Genomic DNA, 10,294 nt, shown 5'->3' on the forward strand with positions numbered 1-10,294 from the left:
CCTGTATTAAGAGAAACCAGGTTTGGGTGGTTGATAACTGGCCGATTACACCTAGACCGCGAAACAATGAACACTTGCCATTTAAGTGTAAGTAACCCGGTAGACTTGCATAATCAGTTGCAACGATTTTGGAGTTTAGATGAATGTCCTTCTGAACGAGTGCTGTCTTTAGAAGAGGAGTAATGCGAACAAAAATTTGTTGAATCTACCACAAGAGATGAAAATGGACGTTATACGGTGCGATTGCCCTTTAACGAAAAGATGGAACAGTTGGGAAACAACCTAGCAGAAACCTTAAATAGATTCCAAGGCTTGGAGAAAAGATTGGGTCGCAATGCTATTCTGAAGGAAGAATACAAACGGTTTATGGGAGAATATGAAAGGTTGGGGCATATGAGTAGAATTACTAATTTAAATAGTGACAATTAGGAGGAGCTTAAAGGAGAAAATTCGTATTACATTCCCCATCACCCGGTTTTTAAAACATCCAACTCCACAACTAAACTTAGAGTTGTATTCGACGCCTCTTCAAAAACTCCAGGTAAATTATAATTAAACGAAACGTTATTGGTAGGACCCACAATACAGAGCGAGTTATTTTCGATATTGTTACGATTTAGAAAACACAAAATAGCTTTGATTGCTGACATCGAGAAAATGTTTCGCCAGGTACGAATTTGTGAGAATCATTGCGATTTTCAGCGCATCCTTTGGAGAAACGAACCTACGGACAAAATTGGAGTATACAAATTATGTACTGTTACTTACGGAACTGCACCAGCAACATTCTTAACTACTAGGTGTTTGACAGACTTGGCTAACTCAGACTTGAATAAGCATTCTTTGGCAGCAAGAGCAATAATAAAGGATATGTACGTGGATGATCTTATCACAGGTTGTGACACATTAGAAGACGGTTTAGAGCTTCAAGAAGAAATATCCAAAATACTAACCAGTGGAGGGTTCAATTTAAGAAAATGGGGGAGCAATTGTATGGAGATCTTAAAGAAATGTACAAATACAAATGCTAATGATAAACATTTAATTAAAGACGAGACAGATAACAAAACTTTAGGTGTTATTTGGTCTTCATCAGATGACACTCTACGATTTATTATTAACGCAAGTATCAAACCAACTGAAAGAGTGACAAAGAGAACTATTCTAGCAAGTGTTTCCAAAATATTTGATCCTTTGGGATTGGTAACACCTATTACGACTCAAACAAAGGTATTTGTACAGCAACTGTGGATAATGAGGTTGGACTGGGATGACGATTTACCGCAGTTTATTGTTGAGGCTTGGAACCGTTTAAAGGAGCAATTGCTTTCCGTCTCGGAAATTTCCATTCCTCGACGAGTACTTGTGAACAAGCCTGTGGATGTTCAACTTTATGCATTTTGCGATAGCAGCGAGAAAGCATATGCAGCGGCCGTTTATGTGAGATGCGTTACGGATGATGGTAGCATAAAGATTTCTCTACTCTGTTCTAAAACGAGAGTAGCACCATTGAAAAAAATTTCAATCCCACGTTTGGAATTATGCGGTGCATTACTATTAGTCAAATTGGTAAACCGTATAAAAAATGATCTAGACTATAACATTTCCAAACTATTTTATTTCACTGATTCTACAATAGTACTAAACTGGCTTAACGGAAATCCGACAAGGTGGAAGGTATTTGTTGCGAATAGAGTGGCCAAGATACAAGCCCTCAGCAAGATTACTGATTGGTACCATGTCGCAGGAAGAGAAAATCCTGCCGATATTCCAACACGCATTAATGACATAACCAAATTAAATGAATCTATATGGTGGAGTGGTCCAAAATTCCTGTATGATTCTCCTGAAACCTGGAAGGTAGATTATGATGTTGATACAACCGAAACTAAAGAAGAAAGGAGGCAAGCAGTTACACTTACTTGTGAACGAACAGATGATTTGTTGACTAAGTTTTCATCACTCAACAAATTAAAAAGAGTGATGGCATACGTAATGAGATTTAAACAAAACGCATCACAGCCATGTAATGTTAGAAAATTTGGACCCCTAGATTCTGATGAAATAAATAAAGCATTTATAAAAATTATATTGTTGGCACAGCGTGAGTTTAGCTCCGATATAAATGAACTGAACACAAAGGGTGGATTGTCCACGTCGAGTAAATTAAGGTCATTGTCACCTTTTCTTGATTCCAATAACATATTACGCGTTGGTGGTAGATTAAAAAATGCTGACATACCGTATGATTTTAAGCATCCAATACTTTTACCAAAAGACTGCCCATTAACGAGATTAATTGTCTGTCAAGAGCACAATAGGCATTTTCATGCAGGAGCGTCAACCACTTTGGCTGCTATTCGACAGTCCTTTTGGCCAATATCTGGGAGGAATACCGTTAGACGTGTCCTACAAAGTTGCATTGTATGTTATAAATACTCGCCGAAACATGTTCAATTAAAAATGGCAAACTTACCTGAAACTAGAACAGCGTTTAGAAGCGCCGAGCGTTTAGGCAACCCACCGTGCCGCTGGGCGACGCGTGCGTGAGATATATTCCGTGTGTGTGTTGTTCATATAGCAGATATATATAATAAGCGTAGAGCTGAGCAGTGTTTTTAGAAGTGTATCTTTATTTTATTAACGATTAATAAAGTCAAAAAAACGAAAGGGAGTGTTTAAAAAGAACCTAACCAACTTGAGCTACGAAACAAGATGTATACAGGGCCATAACGAAACTATCAGTCAATTTCTCACGCGACTAAAATTAATTGGACAGGACGTATTAGAAGAGGATTTAATTGACGCTTCACAGGCGGAACGGGAGTGTATAATTAAAAAACATAACAATATTCTATTGACGCAATTTAGAATGGGAATAAAACGGGAAATTTCTAGGATTATTGAAGTTTTGCTGATGCGGGAGAGTGATTTAACACTCAATAAAGCCGCAATAGCGAGTCAAGAGGAATTGAACCAGATGATGACGGAAAATACAATTAATTACTGTTTACATAGTTATTATTCTGAATATGCTTGTAATTTCTGTCAAGAAGGTGTTTCTAAATCTCAGCCTCATTCAACTCCACCACGCGTTAGTTTTAATAAACTAAATAAACCAAATTTTAAACCATAACAATTCGATAAAAAGAATCGCCCATCCACTTCGTATCATTCATCATTTTCTAAACCTTTCGAATCTAATTCAACAAAACCTGATTTTAAATACAATCAAAAATCAAATAATGTGTGTTATAAATGTTATCAACCGGGACATTTTTCTGGGAATTGTCGGAATGAAGTTGTTTGTAGATTTTGTAAAAAAACGGGTCACGTAGAAGTTAAGTGTTGGAAGAAGAATAACCAATCAAGGGGATAAGTCGGTACGAGTAACCATACTACTCGATCCCATACTCAGTTTAATCATCAAAATGGAAATATAAAAAATGAATCACGCAACCCAAATGAAACACAAAATTTTATAAGAACGGGAACCAGTCATTTAAACCTAAATGCCACCTCGTATGTACCCCAATCTGAGGGAAAATGTTAAATCCAGGGGTAAATGATCAGATTACATATAAAAACGCAATAGTAAAATCGGTTAGCAGTGCTATAAATTCAGAGGCAGACAAATCCATATTTTTTTTAACAATGGGTTGTACAAAATTATCATTTTTGATTGATTCGGGTTCAGCAGTATCGTTATTGAAGGAGGAGAGTTTACTCCGGACTAAAATGAATTACCACTTAGATTTGCAGCAACTTATCACTTTAAAAGGTATCACGGGAAATGAAATAGAAGGAGTAGGATTTTCATTGTTAGATTTTAGGGCGAAAAACAAAAAATTTAATATTAATTGTGTGATTTGTAAAAATATTGCCATTGAAACCGATGGGATAATCGGATGCGACTTCCTAATTAGCAATCAAGCTATTCTTGATTATAATCAGGGAATTTTGAAGTTAGGACATATTCACTTGAAATTGATCATGACATCATCAAAAAGACAAAAATCTTCTACTACACATGGGAACTGTTTACAAAATGACATAAATATGAGTGAGAAAAGCAAAAGCCAAACACAAATTATGAAAACTCCCTCCCCAGTTTTAACTAAAGGTTTCCCATTTAAGGTGTTAACACCGAAATTGGAAGTTCAGAATGGAAAATTTAGTTTGTATAGGGTACCGTATAGAATAGAAACTCTCTCTATGAGAAGGAGCAATCAATCAGGTAAGTCTACTAAAGAATTTGGTTCGAATCAATTATTTGGTTTTAATACTGTGTGATGACTTAAAGAAATACCATCAACTTTTGATGTTCACTGCTGTGAAACTGCCAATAAATGTCCCAATATTCCCAACATAATTCAATCGGCTATTCAGTGTTCTGTTTGAATCAAATATCGTTAGCACGTTAGTACGTGTGGAAGTTCAGAATGAATGAATTTTATTTCTTTATCAATCAAAGGTGTGCAGCAATACTTTTTGTTCTAGGTCGATCAAAATCAAGCAAACTGTGTAGAAAGGGTACTCTAAAAAAATGAAGCGAAGTTATCCTAGTGGCGCTCAAAAGCGTCAAAAAGCTAAAAAAGAAAAAATTTTAACTAATAAATTAACAAAACTATCATCTTTTTTTAAAACCTCTTCAAGTCAGTCTGACAATTCTGAATTGGTGTGGCTTCTATTTCTTCGTTTGAACTCAACCAACTAAAACCATGCTCCGACGATATTGACAGCTCAGCCAAATTATCTGTTCCTAATGAACCAAAACATGTTTTGACAGACGCTGGCATACATCATAGTGATCTTAAATCATCAGTAAGTGGTGCATACAGCGAAACTGATGTTTTTTCATCGTTACCAAACCTACCGAAATCTTTTTTGCAAATAATTCCACCGGCACCGGATGAAAACACGTGTAGCCAAAACGATGATCAGAATCAACTGGACAGTGATGAGATCCCTAGCTTGGATGTTGCAATGTGAGACAAATTTTCAAAAGCTAGACTTCAGGAATATTTTATAATAAAAGGACCCTCTTGTTGCCAAAGTCTAAATGCTGGATTCAACCAATCAGCAAGAGTATACCATCAAACCGGAAAACCCCCTGAAACCAGAAAATGTAAAGCTGAGGTTTTCTACAAGCACCTTAAAAATGGCGATAGAGTTAAACGGGATTGGTTGTTATATTCTCCATCAAGAGGTAGAGTTTATTGTTTTGTATGTAAACTTTTTGATACATCATCAATGTCATCAAATCCATTCTGTTGTGAGAGATTCAATGACTGGAAACATGCTGCTGATAGAATTTCGTTCCATGAAAATAGCAAAAATCATCGAAAGTGCCTTCTAACGTTTTTTAAGCGTTCTTCTGATGCTGGAAGAATAGACTGAAGTTCAAATCCAAATCAATAAAGAACGAGTTCACTGGCGAAATGTTTTAACGAGAATAGTTTCGGTAGTTTGGTTCCTGCCTGAACGTGGACTTCCTCGAAGAGGTGACTGTGAAAAATTCGGCAATGCAAAAAATGGAAACTATTTAGGACTTCTTCAACTGTTAAGTAAATATGACCCGTTTTTAAAAGAACACATAAATAAGTACGGGGGTGGTGGAAGTGGAAAAACACCTTACTTATCCCACAGAATCTGCGATGAGTTTATCGATGTTATAGGAAAACAAGTGTTTGAAGAAATTGTAAAGGAAGTGAAGAGTTTGTGATAAGCATGCAACCAAGCTAGACGTGCGCGTGCCTCTCCAGGTTAAGTCGACGAAAATTATCGAGGTGGTTTGAGTTACCGATTAATTCAACTTGATTTTCGACGTTTTAAAGATAGTTTTTAAGTTGAGTGTGTTAATTAGTTAAAGAGAATGGTGGTCACCAAGAAACAATTGAGTGATTTTGAGGAGGTGTTGACTGGGTTATTCAAGAAAGAGTCGTTCATTGCCAATCTCGCCAAATCAATATCGTCGATTCTAAGGGATGAACTCAGGGAATACAAGGAAAAGGTTAATATTCTCGAAGAAAAGGTTGTAATTTTGGAAGCGGAGGTTACTCGTTCGAAGTCCGACAATACCGTATGTAGAGCAGACCATGAGGAAAAACTGGATCGACTTGAGCAATACACTCGACGGAATAGCATTCGAGTTTTCGGGGTAAGCGAGACAGACAATGAGAACACCGAACAAGTTGTATTAGATATTATTAATAAGAAAATGAACCTCGCATTGTTACCGGATTCTATTGATCGTTGTCATCGAGTTGGACCGAAGCGAAATGGAAAGAACCGACCTATTATTATGAAATTTATAAGTCACAAGACCAAAGATCGCGTATTTTATCATAAGAAACTGTTAAGAGGAACTCAGTTTATAATTCGACAAGACCTTACGCACCACCGGATTTGCGAATTGAGAAAACTGGAGGAAGAATATGGTAAAAGAAGAGTGTGGAGCCGTGATGGAACTCTGTATGCAGAAGTCGACGGACAGAAGAAAAGAATGTTGATATAACTTTTTCGATTCTTGCTTTTTTCGAAAAATTTCTGTTCGATTTTTCCATTTTTTTATTTTTTTTTTCTTCTTTTTTGTTTTCGATTGTTAAAAATATATATACTATCTTTCGATTGTTTTGAGACTTTTGCTCCGTTTGATCTAATTGACGAATCTAGTTGATTTGTTACCTGGAGGGAAAGCACTCTAGAATGTAGTTTATATATATTTAAATCTTTTTCAATAGTTAAATTTCATTTAATTGTAGTTATTTTTATTATTTTTTTTTTTTTTGTATTTTGTTTGTCTTTTTTTTTATTATTGTTCACAACATGAATATAGCATCCATTAACATTAGGTCGTTGCTGCCTAGTATTGCTGAATTTCGTGAGTACATTACTGATAATAATTTTGATCTGGTATTGGTTACGGAGATCTGGTTGGCGGATGAACATACGGAAGCGGTGTGTTCTATCGAAAATTATACATTCATACATCGCCAAAGGTCTGGTAAGCGAGGTGGTGGTGTAGGCATTTATATTAAGAACTTATATAGACCCAGCAAGGTTAACATAAAAACATATGATCATTTAGAACAGCTATGGATCGCTGTAACTATTAACAAAGTTAAATATATTTTTGGTGTAATGTACAGGCCCCCGACCGGAAGTCTGCCATTATTCTTTGAGTCTCTCGAGGAATCCTTAAGTTTAGCTATACCACAATGTAATGAACTATTTATTGCCGGTGATATAAATATTGATTTGTTGCACCCTGAAAGTACATATTCACGCATTTTCCTTTATTTGCTGGAGTCGTTTGGTCTGGTTCAACTTGTTAATCAACCAACCCGTATTACACTTAATTCCGAAACTTTAATAGATATTACTGCATGTTCATGTGAAGAATTCACCCTGGTTGGTTTATATTCACTACCCCACCTTTCAGATCACGAACTGGTACACTCTCATTTGAAAACTGCTAGTACAAAGCCTGTTCCTACATTTCGAACTTATAGAGACTTTAAGAGGTTTAATCTCGATCTGTTTAGTAGAGAACTTGAATCATTACCTTTACAATTAATTTTTGAAATTAACGGCATTGATGAAAAAGTGAATTATTTTAATTCTTTAATACTAGATCTATTTGATTTACATGCACCACTACAAACGAAAAGATTTACAAAGAAACCTGCTCCGTGGCTTACACCCCAAATCAAGGAAATGATCGCGGTTAGAAATAAAGCTTATGCTAAATATAAGCGTACAAAAAATGTATTAGACCTAGAGCAGTATAAAACGTTGAGAAGACACGTGACAAATGCCATCAAAACTGAAAAAAGGGTGTACTTTGGGGGGGCAACGAGTCGAACTGGGACATCTGCGATGTGGCGTGTTGTTCGTGATTTCGGAGTGATCAGGAATAGAGTAAACACTTTGCCCATGCATTTAAGAAATGCGAATGACATTAATAACCACTTTCTCCAGACAGGTTGTTCATTGGGAGCACCTTCAAGTGATGTTATGCACTTTTATAACAGTAACAAAAAATGTGAATTTCAGAAGTATTTTGATTTCGAAACTGTACATGAAAACGTTGTTGCAAGTTATTTACTTAAAATGAAATCTAATGCTGTCGGAGATGCTGGTATTTCGTTGTCAATGCTCTTGTACTGCTGTCCTTTTATACTCCCACATTTGACGCATATAGTTAATTACTGTTTGGAGAAATGTGTTTTTCCTTCCTGTTGGAAGACCGCTCTGGTAACTCCATTACCAAAAATTTCTAATCCCCAAGAGTACAAGGATTTACGACCTATTAGCATTCTCCCGGTTCTTGCAAAGGTTGTAGAGAAAGTTATGGACTGGCAAATTAGAACTTTTATTGACGGCTATAATATCCTACCTCCAAATCAGTCTGGATTTCGTAAACATTATGGTTGTGAAACAGCGTTAATGCATATTACCGACGACATTCTCCGCGCGATTGATGAAAACGATATGACTGCGTTAGTTTTGTTGGATTACTCGAAAGCTTTCGATACTGTAAACCATTCCTTGTTAAGTTCTGTCTTAAATTTTGTTGGGTTTAGCGCTAATGCTATATCATTGGTCTCCAATTACTTGTGCAATAGATACCAAAAAGTTAAGATAAACAACTCTATATCTGAGCCTCGGAGGGTGTCGGCGGGTGTGCCGCAGGGTTCTATATTGGGGCCACTTTTGTTTTCGTTATATACATCTAACTTTTCAAATAATTTAAAACACTGTAGCTGTCATTTTTACGCAGATGACACCCAACTATATCTGAGATTTGCTCCCAGTGATGTGTCTCTGGCTGAAACTATTTTAACACGGGAAATTAGGAACTTAGTGGAAATTTCGTCTGGACATAATTTGAAGATGAATGGTGCCAAGTCGGCATTGATGCTTTTTGGTAGGCGGGGTTTGCGAGAAGAACATTCTACTCATTTTAGTATAGAAGTTGATGACCAGCGAATTAATGTAGGATGCTGTTTTCGTAATTTGGGATTGTATCAGGATACTAATTATTGGACAGGATGTATTAATATATATTCCTTTGTTTTTTTTTTATTTTTTATTATTTTTGATTTGTTTAATATTGTTAATTTCGTAAACATTGATTTTTTTTTTCTCTTTATTTTAATTTTTCTTTTGTTCTATTTTATTAATACTTAATTTTTTTTTTGTTTGTTTGTAGGGTTGAGTGGTAGAGAGGAACTTGATTCCTAACTCCGCCCTACGTATTGCTTTTGTATAATTATTGTCATTGTTTTTTTATTAATAAAGCCAAGTTATTATTATTATTATTATTAAGACATCTAAATATTACTCGTTCTCAGTGGACTCAACACCAGATGCTGCACATATGGACCAACTAACGTTTGTTATCCGATACTTAAAATCGGGGGAGCCCAAAGAAAGGTTTTTGAAGTTTATTCCCATTTCTGCACATACAGCAGACCACCTCTCCCACGAAGTCACTGGGCTGTTGAATGAAGTAAGATACCTATTTCAGATTGCCGTTGCCAATCTTATGATAATGCGAGCAATATGAGTGGGCGTTTTAATGGCCTCCAGGCAAAGGTAAAGGAATTAAACGAATTAGCTGAATTTGTACCTTGTTCGAGCCATTCGCTAAACTTGGCTGGGGTTTCTGCAGCAGAGTGCAACTCAGAGGCTGCTAGATATTTTCACTTCGTTCAGTCCCTTTACGTATTTTTTTCATCGTCCACTTCGAGATGGAGAGTTCTTCTTAATTCTCTTAAAGATAAAAAAGGTTTTGAAGGCATTGTCAAACACAAGATGGTCAGCTCGTGCCGATGCGGTTGCTGCAATTAAAGAAAACTATACAAATATAAAATCCGCATTAAAAACGATAACTGAAGACATAGAACAGTCAGCGGACACAAAAATACAGGCATCTGGCTTAGTTAAATCTATGGAGCGTTTTGAGACAGTTTTTTTACCGATGTATGGAATGACATCTTGACCCGGATTAATAAGGTAAGCAAAATATTACAAAAGCCCACTTTGACTCTTGCAACCACAGTGACACTATTAAGCTCACTAACTACGTTCATCAGCAAGAAAAGAGATAGTTTTGACAAATATCTCACATCAGCTGAAACAGCTATAGGTTTTAAATTTGAAGATAGCGAGAGGAAGCGCACTGTAAAACGTAGTTTGAAGATTGCATTTTTTGACAACCCTCTAACCCCAGAATCAGTGCACTCAGAAAAGGAGAAGCTAAAAATAGATGTATTCTTACCAATGA

The 10,294-nt window shown here is 36.2% G+C and overlaps 1 protein-coding gene across 1 annotated transcript; it reads left to right on the top strand.

Annotated features, from left to right (window-relative positions):
* The first annotated feature begins 657 nt into the window (after window positions 1-657).
* Window positions 658-2,550, top strand: LOC139431989 (uncharacterized). The gene has a single exon (XM_071200316.1). It carries the CDS (start codon window positions 658-660, stop codon window positions 2,548-2,550), a length of 1,893 nt encoding a protein of 630 aa, XP_071056417.1.
* The last annotated feature ends 7,744 nt before the right edge of the window (window positions 2,551-10,294 follow it).

The sequence above is a fragment of the Onthophagus taurus genome, chromosome 11 (genome assembly GCF_036711975.1).
Source record: "Onthophagus taurus isolate NC chromosome 11, IU_Otau_3.0, whole genome shotgun sequence".
In the NCBI taxonomy this organism is placed as follows: Eukaryota; Metazoa; Arthropoda; class Insecta; order Coleoptera; family Scarabaeidae; genus Onthophagus; species Onthophagus taurus.

Excerpts from the sequence above, each read along its gene's own strand:
- LOC139431989 (XM_071200316.1), top strand. The coding sequence starts at position 658 with ATGTTTCGCCAGGTACGAATTTGTGAGAATCATTGCGATTTTCAGCGC.